Raw genomic sequence first — 15,209 nt, forward strand, 5'->3', positions numbered from 1 at the left:
TCTTCTCAAAAAGCATGCGGTTTGGCCTTCCCCAAAGATACAGCGAGGTCGAATTGCCGTCCAATCAAGCTCAGCTACCGGTGCTACCGAGCGCTGCTGCAAATTTCCGCCCAAAGCCGCCATTATCCGCTTTGAGCGAAACATTACAAAAGCTCGACAAACTCTGCTTGGAGCGAATCACCGAGCAAGACAAGGAAATCCAGGGCAAGTATGCTTCCACGAAGGAGAAGGCAATGGCTCGCACGGCGGTTGGCGCTCTGAACGTTGTGTTTGAGCTGCAGCTTGCAAAACTACAAAAGAGCGTAGAAGCCGCGATATCGAAGCACGAGAAGGCGCTCCGGGAGGCCGAGGAACAGCGTAGACGGGAGGAAGAACAGCGGCGAAAAGAGGAGGAGCAACGGAAGAAACAGGAGGAGCTCAAGAGGGCCAAGGAGGAACAGGAACGGAAACTCAAGCTTGAAAAGGAACAGAAGGAACGAGAAGCCCGCGAGAAGGCCGAGAAGCTCGAGAAGGAGAAACAAGCGTTGCAGAATGCCAAAACGAATAAGGGTCTCACTGTAGCTAGCGTCGTAGACAAGGAGGTGCTGGAGTATATGCTTCGCATCCCGAAGATCAAGAAGGATGTGGTTGAAGAGCTCGCCAAAAATCCTGCCTTGAAAAAGAACGTGGGCGCGCTAAAAAGAAAGATCAACGTCAAGTTCGGCCAGCTCTCGAACTCCATGACACAGCTCCGAACGGTCACTGCGCAGGTGGTCGACCTCATCCTGTCATGCAAGCTGGAGCCACTCGCATACCAATGGATTCTCAATTTTGTGTCGAAGTCCATCGTCTCGCAGGCCGAAACGGAGGTCACCGTCAAGCCCGATGCGGCGCTTCCGCTTGCTCGTTTGGCCGTGGCTCTACTACACCAAGTGGAGGGGCTAGAATACTATCTCAGCGCTAGAATGGTCAAGAAGTGTTCCCTCATCCTTGGGTTTACTTGTGCTCTAGAATCCGACGGTGACCGTATCCTCATGGGCTGGAAGCATTCCGAGAACTCGTGGGAAACTGAGGTCAAGTACGAGGAAAGAATCGGAGGCATTCTCACGTTGTGGGCCGTCATGGCTAGCCTGGACCAATCTGGGCAATACGAGTTCTTCTCCATGGGAGCACAGTGGCGTTTTCTTGCCAGAGTTCTCAATACCAAGCCGGAACTCATCTCTGATGTTCATTTCGTCATGCTATGCAATTGGTGGGAGGCCGCTGCTAAGCCATTCCTGGGTGTCTACAAATCGCAGGCACAAAAGCTTTTGCTCGTCGCCGCCACTAAATTTGCCGCGATCGGCTCCAAAAAATCATTCGCTGCTGCTACTCGTTTACAGATCTTGGGAGAAGATTTGTTCCAAAAGAATAATTTCAATAGTCTCAAGGAGATGGAAGCATAGTATTAGATACACAATAGACTCAATACACATTACGAAGCTTAGCATCACACAAAGTCGCTGTCGTCGCTAACATCTGAGCGTTCGTCCAGTTCTTCTTCGCTTTCCTCCTCATATACAACTTTCTTTGTGGCGCGCCGGCTAGCCCTACGCGGACGAGTGACTGCTACAGACTCTTGATCGGATGCGTAGCCTTCAGAATCTTTTGCTTTTCTCTGGACCTTTGTTTTCTTAGTCCCACGTGCCTGGGCAAGCTTTTGGACCGGTTTTCTTTTGGCCCTCGTGGCGCCTGGTTTTGCTAAATAGTTCCGGAGTTCCACTTGCACATCGTCCGGGATATAGATTCTGGAGACAACACTCAGCGCTTCATCGTAGTCGGTGATCATGGCATAGATGTCCGAAGGGAGATTCAACTTTCCAGGCCATGTCTGTAAGGTCCAGCCTTTAGTGTCGGCTAGTTCCTTGATCATGAGTTGTGCAAGTTCGGCGACTCTGTACAAATTAACGCTATCGTCGTCGAGGGTGTCTGGATTGGAAACGGCGCGGTACTGTTTGACCCTACTGACAATGTAGTAGAGCAATGAGCAATTATTCTCCTTGGCAACAGTATCCAAATACACCAGAATATAATTCAGCGCATAGATGTAGGCCTCAACTTCTTTGGTAGCAGAAACCTCGGTTGTTTCCTGCTCGTCAATGAATTGTTTAAATATGCCATCATTTGCGATTCCAAAGACTAGCCGAGCCAAAGCCGTTTCAAGCATATGGTTATTCTTGGCCTCTAATTTTGAGTGCTGCGACAGTATCCACTTCTTAGCGTCACTTTTCAAGACTTCATCTGGCTCGTGTCCCAACATGAACACGAGAAAAAGAAACCGCTCAGAAATGGTGTTCTTGGATAAATATTTCCTCAAAGACTCAAAGGTCAATTTCCTCACCTGCAAGGTCTCGTCACGGAGCAAACGCGAAATCTTCCATATTGTGTCATGACTGATTGTTGCATCTACAACAGGAACTTGCGCCAACTTCAAGAGACTGCGACCAGCGTCTAGACGAAGACGAGCCCTATAGCCGGGCGGTGTTGGAATCAGCTCCTCGGACGATTTGACCACTTCACCGTTGTTTGAAATGAAAGCGGAGAATAGCTTGACCGTCTTTTCGACAATTGGTGCCTCAGTCGATTCACGAATGGAGCGGATTTTGTTCACAAGCAATTTGAATGAACACAACTTTCTATTAAGGACTTCGTGTTCTTGCAATTCTGAGTCGCTTATGAATTCACCAGACATTGTTTCTTCCATACTGAAGAGATTCTTGCGAAGCACTTCCTCAATGACATAATGGCTGACTGCGTTCCATTGGGACGCAAGAGCTGGATAGGCGAGTCTGGTCATTTGGGCTACAGCACAAATATGCGCCGAGGTTGTCTTGTCCGTGGAAAATGGCAAGATTGCGTCATAAATATGTTTCAATTGCCCATCTACATCTTCATAGCAGTGAAGAATCTTGACTGCGTATCTAGCTTGCGTAGCTGTTCCGGTAACGGCCAACTCAGCCAAATGGTCGAGAAAAGCCTCGTCGCTTGGCAAGCTTGCCGAATTTTTTTTGCCAAATCGATAAAGGGTGCGCAAAAGAGAGATGCTGTTCTCAATATCCTTAGCCTGAACTATCATAGTGGCAAGAGTCTTTGCATGACTCTTGAAACCAGCCGGAGATGTATTAGAGATCTCTGTGATGATCTCGTTAGAAACCTTGTGGAAGCGGGATTCTTGATCCATACAAAGCTCCATGATCTGCCCTATATTTGTCTTGTTGTAGAAAATGAAGGATGTTCTGTAAAGAAGAAGCTTGAGATTCGAAATCATGTCCGCGGCAGATAATCGCGTGGATTCTCCGTCTATCTTGATGCTCTTTTCATCTGCAACCTTCATTAGAATCTCCTTGATGGAATTTTTCACAGACTTGTAGTCCAGTTGGGAGTTTATGGTGTTCTTCAAAAGATTGATCAAACGCAAATTTTTGAGCAAGAAAAACCTCTCAATGCACTCATAGCTGTGGATTCCGCCAGGAAATGAGGCCACAATCCATTTGATGACTCTTTCCATGCTCACAAGTAGCTTCTCCTTGCGAGCCTTTGAACTTTCAGAAGAGTTTTCCTTGTTCTCTGCCTGCAAAGAGGATTCCAAGGCATACTCTTCTGCAAAGTCAACAAACTTGAGCATCACTTCGACGGTCTTCTTTTGTCTGCTGTTAATTGCATTGAACGTAGTTCTACTTCTTTGATCAAGATTCTCGTAAAGAAGACATAGACGGCTCATTCGGATCGATGAGTCGTCATTGAAAGGAGCCAACTGCTCGAATAGAACAATATCAACGGTGGCAGTTAATAGCTTGTCGTTGACGTAGTTGAGCTGTAGTATAGTATTAGGGATTGTAGAGCTCAATATTGTTTTGACCTTGGCAATTTCCATTTCTCCCAAAACACCAAAATCGATCACTTTTCCCTGTAAGTCCCGCTCCAGGTAGTAGTTGTAAAGTTCGGAGAGAAAGTAAATGGCCTCATTACGGATGTCAACGTGTTTCTCCCGACAGAGAGGCAACACAGAGTTGAGAGAATGTTCAGAGCATAGTTTGTTCATGAACATAGAGGGCGGCAACGATCTGATTGCTTTGCAAGCGGTGAGTCTCACTTTCTCGTTTGAATCCATCAAGCATTTGGTAAGACCATCACAGAGCTCTCGAAGCACGTCAGTGGTCAAGGTCTGAGTGGATAGTATTGGCACCACGTTGCTGGCCCATGCCGCTCTGATTCCGGCGGAAGCGTCGGAGGATTTCTTTAGCCAGGTAGCCCAAGCAGACTTGTGTGCTGAGATAAATCTTGTTGTCGAGGAGCTTTGTCCAGAAGATTCAGATGCAAGCATGCTTCCGATAGAGGTGGTCGCCAACTCTCGAATCTTCTCGTTGTCAGAGTTCAATTCGTCTCCGATTAAGCCCATGACCGAGCTCAAAAGCTCCGGTAAATGGGCCCAGATTTGGATCGACGAGCTGTGAATTTTTTCGAGAGCCGCATATGAAGCTTTGAAGTCTTTTCCAGTGTTTCCCAGGTCATTGGCAGAGACGCTGGCGTCTAGCATCTCAGAGAAGTGTTGAGACACATAGCGCGCCATCTTATCGACGTTGGCCTGACAAACAGCGAGCGAAAACGCAAAAGCCGTGTTTCCGATATTGGACTTCAGAGCAGCGACCGGATAACTGGCCGGCACAATAAGTTTCTTGAGGATTAGGCCCACCACATCGCGCGGGATGGTATCGGCCTCAGAAACGGTCTCGGAGAGCATTTCTGCGGCAAGAGGCTCCAAGCGGGATGGAAGGCCCTTGCCCGCAAGAACATACATCGTTTCAAACATTTTGGACACCAATTTCTCTGCATCTGGGAGGTCTGCTATGAGCACTACGGAGCGTACCTCCACTATGCGGCGCAAAATGTAGCATTGCTGTTGATAGTAGGGATTTTCTTCGTTCCACAAACCGGCAAACTCGGCGAAGAACAGTTTGAAAATGCCCGAGAGCGTTTCTGGCTCGAATGGTGCATCGGGTGCAAAGAGACGTAGAATGTCCGTGAGCGCACAACAAGCGTACGAGCGAATACCGACGTTTTTATTGGCGAGAAGCTTCTTGTTGGCCAAATTCTCTGCGAGAGCGCGGAAATCCTCCGTCGACGCGTCATCCTGGTCGATTCCCGAAAGCGTATCTGCGATTTTCTGGAGTCGGAGAAGGAGCTCTTTGGTGGGGATTGTGTTTGCGATGGTGGATATGATTGGAGTGGCCAACACGTCCTTATAGGCGACCCTTCTGACCATTTTTGGGGGAGGGATCTTGGATTTTGTGAATGTGTTTCAGAATATGGAGGACGTGTAGGCGCGTGTTTCAGATTGATTTATGTGTAGGTGGAAAATATGATCTGGGGATGGGAAATGGAGAGAAACGGAGAATATTGGGATTTTTTTGCAAAAAAAATTACGATTTTGCGTTATTGTATTTGAATCTATTGGAGTTAAACTCATTTTGTTGAAGTGGAAAAGATTGGATTATGGTTTGTGATCAGGCCAACGACTCTGACGTAGTGTGTCATTGACATGTGGAGAACACCGTCGGCCATAAACACGAGTGATGAATGTATTTTACTTTTTAAAATAATTTGAGATTTGAAATCCTGCATTTTTTTGGTTGATTCCAGAATTCGATCGGTGTATGTGGGGCTTGCTGAGTGATCGTACAATTATATGAGATGACATGGTCTCTGAAGTAATTGAGCAAATTTAGTAATGATCTGGAAAAAAGTGTTTCGTATTGCTGGGAGAATTCGGCGAAATTTGAAGATGAATTACTGGACCGGTGGAAGTTGATGAGCTACAATGTGGATCAGAGAAGGCCATTCAAACATTTTCCGCCCCAATTTCTTTGAGCGAGTAGATTTGATGTTTGGATATAGGAACTGTCTCAGTCTTTGGTGACACGAATCAATGAGGAAGAATGCAACTGCACCACAGCCACGCGTACTACTAAGATCGATAGCCAAAAGAGAAGTATTCCGCAATTAGGGAGTTTACAAGCACTAAATCACCAACTCGAAATTTGAAACTATTCGTAAGAAGCATCTACCGAACCTTCGCTGTGGATAAAGATGGGTATATAACTCTTTCTAGATGAGGAAATTAGTTGTTCATTGATTACCATATTCCTGAGCAATTGAGGGTCGATTCAGAGCTCACCGTGAAATCTACGAGGACGCATCAAATGACATTCTTACGTTGGAAATCCTATAATCAAAGGCATTCAAAGAGTCAGAATTCAAACTAATTAAAACAGAAAGGCTGGTAGACAAAGAACCCGCCCAAGTTTAGTATTATACTGTCTTGACATAGGTAGCTAGATCAATATTTGTCATATACCATCTACCAGTATCGTTGACACGTCCAAAAACTCGGTTGTAGTTAAGTAGGACAAAGAATTGAATCCAATAGAAATTTCCAAATACCAAAATGACATTTCTTTTTCAACGACCCCTTTCATCCAATACTACACCCAGTCAGACCTCTAGTAATGACACTCAAACTAGCACGTGCACAACATTCCACTAGTTCCAGAAGTTCCAGAAGTTCCAGAAGTTCCAGAAGTTCCAGAAGTTCCAGAACTCCAGCACAAACCTTAGAAAATATTGCATTCCAAAAAATCACCCTAGATTCCAAATGTCCACATTCTGGCCCCTCGCTATCTTCTGCTAAATATATCCGAGACCTAAATACGCGACCTGCGCAGTGGGCTGAAACGTCTATCTGCAGTGGCAACGGTCGGCCCTCCTCCTGGCTGCAGGACCGACCCCTCTATCAAAGCTGAAAGAGATACTAATTACCGAAAGAGGCGGCAGAAATGACCAAACGAGAACTGAAAACAGAGAGAAGGAGCAACGGAGTAGACGCGTCGCAAAAAAAACTCCCCAAAAAACAAGAGCGGCAGCCGAACAACTTGCATCCAACACATGAAACAACTGCCCACAATCCAAACAGCAATAACAGAAACACACATACCCCAAACTCACTTATTCACCCCCCAAGCCCGCTGATTCTCACCCAGACACAATCCCAACGAAAAAAGAGGTCTCGTAGCCCTGTCCATACCCTAATATATCACCGGACGCATGCCTCCTTCCCAATTAGGCCATGTCCACAACAAACACACAACAACACCCCAGCAGTGACCACAACGAAGCGGGCAATAAAAACACAGCAGAATCAGTGTCGGGCCCCACGTCCAACCCACGCTTTCTTTTCTTGCAAATTTCCCGTCTGCTGCAGTTGCATCCACCGGGAAGCCGTTTTTTTTTTCGCACGTCTGTCCCCTGGTATTCCACGCTAATTTTGTGGTCGCGAGCTATCACTCCACTAAAAATTACTTGATCAGACTTTTCTGTTTTCGCCCATTTCACGCCGGGGATCATTGACACACGGCCGTTTTTCTGCGAATTTCGACGAAACCCTCTTCTCAGTACGAGAAAACCTCCTCAACTTCGCTCGTCGGTTTCATTTTCGCTTCTATTTCCTTTCCGCGGTAGCCCCTTCCTTTGTTCGTTCCCTCTTTTAGTTCATCCCTTCCACCGGACTATAAAAGGAGCCCCGCCCGCCACTTTCTGACGTTTTCGATTGTGTTTTTCTCGGGGTTTCTTATATGGGAGTGCTGCTGAGTCCCGCTGTATTTGTTTCTGCTGTCTCTGCTCCCCTGCGCAGATTCATTGGCACTGATTCGCCGAACAAGCTACCTACACCATAATCCATAGCCATGTCTGTGGCCCAGATACAAACCAGTCCCCGGATGCCTTCGCCGGGTGCGACGATGGTTCTGCCCGGAATGGCGGACCACGTGCCGCGCCAGATGGACAGATCCACCATCGATGCGTCTGCGGTCCAGAACCGGGCCGTTGCGCTGAAAAGCGTCCATGAAAAGAGCTACATTGAGTCAGAAGACCATAGGTCGCGCTCCGATGCGTCTGCTCTCAACTCCAGAAACAGTCTATCCGGCTCCAGCCGAAAGGCGCACCGAGAAGTGCGTTTTGGCGCGTACGTGTTGGGCCTGACGCTCGGCGAAGGAGAGTTCGGCAAAGTCAAGCTCGGCTGGCGCAAGGACGGCCAGCATCCGAGCCAGGTGGCGATCAAATTGATCAAACGAGACACGTTGGCGCGCGACACCGAGCTGGAGGTGAAAATCCACCGCGAAATCAACTCCATGCGTCTTCTCAGCCATCCCAACATCATCAACTTAGTAGAGGTTTTGAAGAGCGGTAAGTATATAGGCATAGTGTTGGAGTACGCCTCCGGAGGCGAGCTCTTCGAGCACATCTTGCAGCATAAGCATTTGAAGGAGAACGTGGCCAAACGTCTCTTTGCCCAGCTCGTCAGCGGCGTCGATTACATGCATCTGAAGGGCCTCATACACCGTGACTTAAAGTTGGAGAACTTGTTGTTGGACAAACACAAGAACATCATCATCTCGGACTTTGGCTTCGTCAACTCCTACAACCGCGCCAAAAACGATCTCATGAAGACCTCGTGCGGGCTGCCGTGCTACGCTGCGCCCGAATTGGTGCTTACCAGAACGCCGTACTCCGGCCGCAAGGTGGACATTTGGTCGATGGGTGTGATTCTCTACGCCATGCTCGCTGGCTACTTGCCTTTCGATGACGACATTGAAAACGAGGACGGCTCGGATATTGTTCGTCTATACAACTACATCTGCTCCACAAGACTCACGTTCCCTGAGTATGTGTCTCCCTTGGCGCGTGACTTACTTAGACGCATCATCGTCCCTGACCCTGCTAGACGTATCGGCATCGACGAGATCCGCAACCACCCATGGTTGGCGCTGCATGCATCGCTCTTGGCCATCAGACAACCCGAATGGGATCGCATTGCCCACGACGAGAAGCTCAGCGGCAGCAAGATCGCCTCTGCTGCCACGGCTGCGCAAGTGGGCCAGAACAGAAACAAGCGCTTCTCTATGATCTCAGAGACAACCAATTCATCCGCACTCATGTTGAGTGGCTCCAAACCCGCCTACGGCAAGTCATATGCATCCAGCTCCAACATCATCTATTCTAATCCTACCACATCGTCATCATTTGCCAACGTCGTTGCCACAAGCACCGATTCCGAGAACAGAAGCCAGAGAGCCTCGTCGGTCTCTACCCAGGCAGAAATCTCCGCCAATGCCACTGCTGCAACGCTGCCTATGTTGTTGCCCCACCAGAAGGGCCACGCCAAATCTGCATCAATTTCAAACTCACACTCTTCTGCTAGTAATGCACTCAAAGCCATGGTTTCTGACCAGACTGCCATTTCCGAACAAGAAAAGCCAGTTGAATCTGATCCTGTGTCTCTGCCAGTCACCCCATTGCATCTTTCCAGAAACTCCACATACGCCGGTACAATCCCAACCATCGCTGAAAGCCCTACTGCGGCCCAGTTTGAGCCAACGGCTACACGCGCGCTCCCAGCTCCGATCGAACGTTTGCCTCACACACAGAAACGTCCGCGCCCAACTTCGTACCACCCTGGCTCGATGTCTCTGTCTTTCATCATGTACAATAATAGCGCATCCACTGTTCTGGATATCTTCAAGAGTCAAGCGCACTCTCCATCGCACCCTTACTCGCACTTCTTACTGTCTTCACCCACGCGGACTCCCCATGGTGTCGATTCTGCTGTGAGTATTGGTGATAATGGCAACGGTAGCCCTGTCTTGCTGGCAGCGGGAACTACTCGCAGAACAACCAGGAGAGACTCCGTGGTGACTGCAATCAATGTTAATGGTGTTCTTTCTAGTGAAATAAGCAACCATGACAATGAGCGCAATTCTGTGTTGAGCTACTTGGAAGACAAAATGGACGCTTTAGAGTTGACGGAGCTGCACAGCCCTACGAGAGTTCCTTTGGACGATTCGGACCTTCCAGTCATACGCAATATTCCCCAGATTCCAAAACTACAGACCACTCTTCCTCAACCAGGAAAGGCCACTCCTATCATCGACCAACTGCCTAAGTTTGCAGTGGCTGCAGAGTCTCCCGTTATAACTCAAAGTGATTCTCTTCTGCTTGCAAAGCCTGACGAGCAGAGGTTGGATCCAGAAGCTACGCCAAAGCTCGGCCATTCACCCAATGAGGCATCCAATGCCATCGAACAAGGCGTTGCTCACACAACCCCTAATGTAGAAACTCTTGTCGATGAAACACCAGATGTTGCGAAGAAAGCTACTGTTCTTGCCAGTGAGGCACAGTCAGTACCTGTGCCAGTTGAGAGACCACAGACTGATAGTAAGGAGGTGCAAGAGAATAAGAAGAAGAACCGATTCAGCATCTTGTCGTTCTACGGTTCTTCCTCGTTTTCTTCTTACAACTTAAGCGAGGGCCAGGAGGAAAATAATAAGGACAAAGTCGAAGGTGCCAACGTGGGTTCTCGAGAGCGCCGCCGTGTTGAATCCGCCGGATCGTCGAATTCGCAAAGACGCCCTATGAGCATGATCTCACAAAACACCACTAACACGCATGTAACTGCGAAGGAGGCCAGTGCGGCCCGCAAGGTAATGAATTTCTTTAAGAGAAGAAGCGTTAGAATAGGCTAACCTGTCTCTTGTTTACGATTAATATATGAAATAATTGAAGAACTCCAGAGAGTGGATTAGATCGGGCCTAGCGTCAAAACTAGGCTCTAGCCTCGAACTGTACTGAATAGTACTGTCTTTGTCTTCGTTGTGCCATTTTTATGGTTCTAGTACTTACTACATTTATTGTTGGTCAGTTGCAACCAAGACAAAAACATTGTTTTTTCGAGCTCACATACAATTGATCATGAATCTTCTTTGGACCCTTAGAAATTGATTGTCGTTGGTTAGATCGATCAATCACTCGCTGTGGCCTATTCAGTTCTGCTAAATTCGTAGCAATAGGAAAACCAATAAGATCTTAAGAATTATCAAACAATATTTTGTGTTTGAAACTACTATGTCTGAAAAAATTATTCTGTTCACTAATTTTGGATCTCATTTGGGTGGCAAATCTAGAAACTTAAAGGATACAGAAAAACAACCCAACCAAAAGAGAAATTAACCGCTAAGAAAATACCAACTATCACAAAAGATTATTCGACCCGAAATTTACCTATAAATACCCCCCTCCGCCACCCATTCCTCATCTCTCGCTAATTTCCACTTCCTTTCTTTTTTCCAACTAATACTACTTCTTTTCCTGAAAAATGTCAGGTCTACCGCCAGAACCGCCGGAAGAACCGCCGAGTGCGCATGTTGGAACTGTAGAGATGGCCGCCAATGAACTTTCATCGGCCAATTCCAGCAAATCGTCGTTTGAAGAAGCAACTCCAGATATCTCGGAATCCAACCTGGATTTGGACTCAGAGTCGGACCTGGAGACGGAGCTGGACTCGGACTTGGAGCAGGTCGACGAGTCGCTCGCATCCACCATCGTACAGGAGATCGAGGAGGGCGTATACGTCTGTCTTGTGTGTACCTGTGAAATCGACAGACACAGTCAGATCTGGTCTTGTCTGGACTGCTACCGTGTATATGACTTGGAATGTATCCGGGACTGGGCCACGCGCGGCTCTTCGACCACCGCTGAGCGTCGCTGGAGATGTCCTGCTTGCCATGTAGAACACAAGAAGCTTCCCGAGAGGTTTACGTGCTGGTGCGGGCGGAAAACCAACCCTAGACCTGACAGCATGATTTCGTTCTCGTGCGGGAACTCGTGTGGCCATAAATACGACACTTGTGTGCACCAGTGTATGGTCCAGTGCCATCCAGGAAAGCATCCTACTTGTGGAGCCATGGGGCCTACAATGAGATGCAAGTGTGGTGCTGAGTCGCAGCAGCTTCCGTGCCTCATGACGCCATATGAGACTGGCTGGCAGTGCGATAGTCCCTGCGAGGTTGTAGTGTGCTCCATGGGCCATCGCTGTCCACAGAAAGAGTGCCATGAAGGTCTCTGTGGCGCTTGCTCCGAGCAAATCTCTGTGCTGTGCTACTGCGGCCATGAAACTGTGGAAACTGCTTGTTCAGAGACCGTTCCGCGCCTCGGCTACAAGGAGGATGGATCTGAGATCGTGGGTGGAGTCTCCTGCGGCCGGACCGTTCGTAGCTTCTACGATTGCGAGACTCACTTCGAAGACTTGCCTTGTCTGCCGCTCCCAAGAAACAAACCCCACTGCAAGCTCTCTCCCGACGTGGTCAAGTCTTGTTACTGTGGGAAGACTGCGCAGTCAAACATCAATAGAACGAAATGTACCGACCCAATGCCCGTTTGCAACAATCCTTGTGGCAAGAAATTGGGCTGCGGTTGTTTGTGCAAAGCTCAATGCCACTCCGGGCCATGTGAATGCTACAATAGTCAACCAGTCAAGTGTGGTTGCGGAAACTGCACGTTTTTGGTTCCTTGCCGAGCCATCGAGCAAGGATTTATACCCAAGTGCCTTCATAAGTGTACAGCTCTTCTTAGCTGTCGCAAGCATGTCCACAAGGCTGTCTGCTGTGAGTTTGAGCAGACCGCCCTTGGTCGAGAACGTGAGATGAAACGTCAAATCAGAAACAACCTTCGCGCCAACTTCAATGATCAGATCCTTACCATGGAGCTGTGTCATATTTGCACTAGAGACTGTAACCAATTGAAGAAATGTGGCATCCACCGCTGTGAAGCCCTTTGTCATAGCGGACCCTGTGGTGTCTGTCTTGAATCCTCAGCTGAAGATTTGGTCTGCAATTGCGGAAAGACGGTTATTCCAGCCCCAGTTCGCTGTGGAACAAAGATTCAGTGCACTGAACAGTGTATCAGGATTCCAGCTTGTGGCCATCGTCCTGGTCGGCATCAATGCCATGAAGATGACGTTCCCTGTCCAAGATGTACGCAACCGGTAACTCGTCGTTGTGAGTGTGGTTTGAAAGAAGTCAAAAATGTCCTTTGCTCTGTCAAATCAGTTTCTTGCGGAACAATTTGTAATGTGCGCAAGGACTGTGGACATCCTTGCAATCGCGCTTGTCTGAAAGAGTGTTCGGCTGGAGACCATGCTCCAGTTTCTCAATGTCCTTTCGAATGTCGCAAGATACGTAACTTTTGTCCTCACATGTGTTCCTCGAGATGCCACAGCGGCAAGAATACCTCGTGTGATAATGTCAAGTGTGTCCAGAAGGTCAAACTTAAGTGCAGTTGCGGCAACCTTGAACAAACCGCTGTATGTGGCGCTTTCGAGGGTAACTACTCTGTTATCGGCAAGTGTATCCCATGTGACGACGATTGCGCTGTAAAAGCTCGTGAGAAAGAGCTCAGAGCAGCATTTAATGTCTCGCTCCCACCAGAGCCAGTTTACAATGAGCACGTCACATCTGTTTACCGCCGTCAACGTAATTGGTGCCGACAAACAGAGCTCAAGCTTTTGGAGTTTGTCTCGAACTATAAGGACATGGTTGCAGCAGAAGTTGAGCCACAAAAGAGTCTTCATTTTCCTGCAATGTTGAAGCCTCAGCGTGATTTCATCCACCATCTTTCTGAATCTTTCAACTTGTATTGCGAGTCATATGACAAGGAGCCAAACAGAGCCGTATTCGTGCACATCACTGACAATACCACCGAACCTTCAGAAACAATTGAACAAGCAGTGGCGCACCAGGATGACTCTTTGAGAAAGGCTCAATTTATGGAGGAGCTTCGTCAAAAACGTTTAGATGACGGATTCCATAACGCAATTCTTATCAAAGATGTCTTTTTCGGGGTATCAAAGGAAGACGTGGAGCGCCATGTTTCAAATCTTTTGGCTCCGCACCCAGAGGTTGGTGATATCGTTATTCTGTGGGTCAAAGACTCAACTTATGCTTTTACTGCGCCATATTTCGCAACAATGGACCAGGAAAAAGAGAACTTGTTGTTTAAACTTCTGAGCTTGTTTAAAGAAAAGCTTAGAGACAACTTGGTGGCATTTGACTGCCGGATGTGTCTTCTTGATGACGACATGACTAACGTTCTCAAGGTGGACAGTGCCAATGTCATGAAGGAGCCATTGAGCAAAAGCGCAAAACAAGTCGACGCTAATGCTTTTGCAGTGCTAGAGCAAAGCATGCAATGATTTTGGGATTATGAATATGGGGGGTAGGGATTTATGTATGTTATTCAATGGATTAAATAAATGCTAATTGTATGCTTATGAACCTGGAGTCTCGGATATACGAGATCAAAACCTGTTGATGTCGAAAATGACGTAAGTACTCGAGGGTCAGGAGTTTTGAAGTATTACTCCTCATCCGATTGAGAAGCGTCCTTGGAACTCTCTGACTTGTCCTTTGTGAAAGATGCACCAACAGCAGATTCATCATCGTGAGTCTGGGCCTTGCCATTTTCTTCAGACCTTTCTTCAGATCTTTCCTCGGAGTTTCCTTGCTCGTCGGTTCCATCTTGGTTTTGAGAGCGACCCTTGTGATGTCTGACTCTCTTTTTCTTTCCAGACTCTTCAACCTTAGCCGCAGGTTTATCCTCCTTCTTCTTCTTCTTGATACTCAATGGATTAGGCTCGCTAGGGCCCTTTCTCTTCTTTGGCATTGGCTGGTCCGCCTTTGGCTCTTCTTGCTTCTCCAAATACCCAACCTTCTTGTCGTTCAAACCAGCTTGGAGCTTGGCATTCTCTTTCAATGCTGCTGCTCTCTTCGAAGCGTCAGAAGCTGGCTCCATAACCATGACTGATCTGTTCATGAATACCAAAGGTACACCTGGAACTGCTCGAAGCTTCCGGCGCAACTTTGTGCTTTGACTAGCAACAATATATCTATGTTTGTTTTCGCCGTCAACATCGACAATCGACTGGACACACTCTACTGGGGTTTTGGGCTCCTTGATATTGTGGTTACAACGTCTTCTCTCAAACGACTTGGCCAAGTCAATTGCTTCCTGATTTTCCGTAAGATACAAAGCTTGCATACAACATTGTGTGATCATCGGCTTACATTCAGCCTGGATGGTTCTGTTGAGGCCTTTCACGATATCGAACTGGCCCTTATGGCACAAAAGTACAATTTCATCGTCCACGATGGTCTGAAATGGCTCTCTGAATTTGAAAGTATGAACATATAAGTTCATTTGTTTCTTGTAGGCCTTGGCACGTTTTTGTCTCATTTTTCAGGTCTGGACTACTCGTTTCTTTCAATAGAAGATGAGTTCTTAAGAATATGTATCTAGTTCCGGGGGCT

The 15,209-nt window shown here is 47.6% G+C and overlaps 6 protein-coding genes across 6 annotated transcripts; 4 read left to right on the forward strand and 2 right to left on the reverse strand.

Annotated features, from left to right (window-relative positions):
• Positions 1–14: 14 nt before the first annotated feature.
• On the forward strand, positions 15–1,424 carry PUMCH_002899 (uncharacterized protein; the record flags this gene model as incomplete). Its single annotated transcript, XM_063021891.1, has 1 exon — positions 15–1,424. The coding sequence occupies one exon, from the start codon at positions 15–17 to the stop codon at positions 1,422–1,424; it is 1,410 nt and encodes a 469-aa protein (XP_062877961.1).
• A 44-nt stretch (positions 1,425–1,468) lies between these two features.
• PUMCH_002900 (uncharacterized protein) lies at positions 1,469–5,281 on the reverse strand (the record flags this gene model as incomplete). Its single annotated transcript, XM_063021892.1, has 1 exon — positions 1,469–5,281. One exon carries the CDS (start codon positions 5,279–5,281, stop codon positions 1,469–1,471), a length of 3,813 nt encoding a protein of 1,270 aa, XP_062877962.1.
• Positions 5,282–6,851: 1,570 nt separating this feature from the next.
• PUMCH_002901 (uncharacterized protein) lies at positions 6,852–7,337 on the forward strand (the record flags this gene model as incomplete). The annotated part of the gene is made up of 1 exon (XM_063021893.1): positions 6,852–7,337. One exon carries the CDS (start codon positions 6,852–6,854, stop codon positions 7,335–7,337), a length of 486 nt encoding a protein of 161 aa, XP_062877963.1.
• Positions 7,338–7,757: 420 nt separating this feature from the next.
• PUMCH_002902 (uncharacterized protein) lies at positions 7,758–10,592 on the forward strand (the record flags this gene model as incomplete). Its single annotated transcript, XM_063021894.1, has 1 exon — positions 7,758–10,592. The coding sequence occupies one exon, from the start codon at positions 7,758–7,760 to the stop codon at positions 10,590–10,592; it is 2,835 nt and encodes a 944-aa protein (XP_062877964.1).
• A 629-nt stretch (positions 10,593–11,221) lies between these two features.
• Positions 11,222–14,095, forward strand: PUMCH_002903 (uncharacterized protein; the record flags this gene model as incomplete). Its single annotated transcript, XM_063021895.1, has 1 exon — positions 11,222–14,095. The coding sequence occupies one exon, from the start codon at positions 11,222–11,224 to the stop codon at positions 14,093–14,095; it is 2,874 nt and encodes a 957-aa protein (XP_062877965.1).
• A 164-nt stretch (positions 14,096–14,259) lies between these two features.
• Positions 14,260–15,135, reverse strand: PUMCH_002904 (uncharacterized protein; the record flags this gene model as incomplete). Its single annotated transcript, XM_063021896.1, has 1 exon — positions 14,260–15,135. The coding sequence occupies one exon, from the start codon at positions 15,133–15,135 to the stop codon at positions 14,260–14,262; it is 876 nt and encodes a 291-aa protein (XP_062877966.1).
• Positions 15,136–15,209: the final 74 nt, after the last annotated feature.

Source organism: Australozyma saopauloensis, chromosome 3, assembly GCF_035610405.1.
Source record: "Australozyma saopauloensis chromosome 3, complete sequence".
In the NCBI taxonomy this organism is placed as follows: Eukaryota; Fungi; Ascomycota; class Pichiomycetes; order Serinales; family Metschnikowiaceae; genus Australozyma; species Australozyma saopauloensis.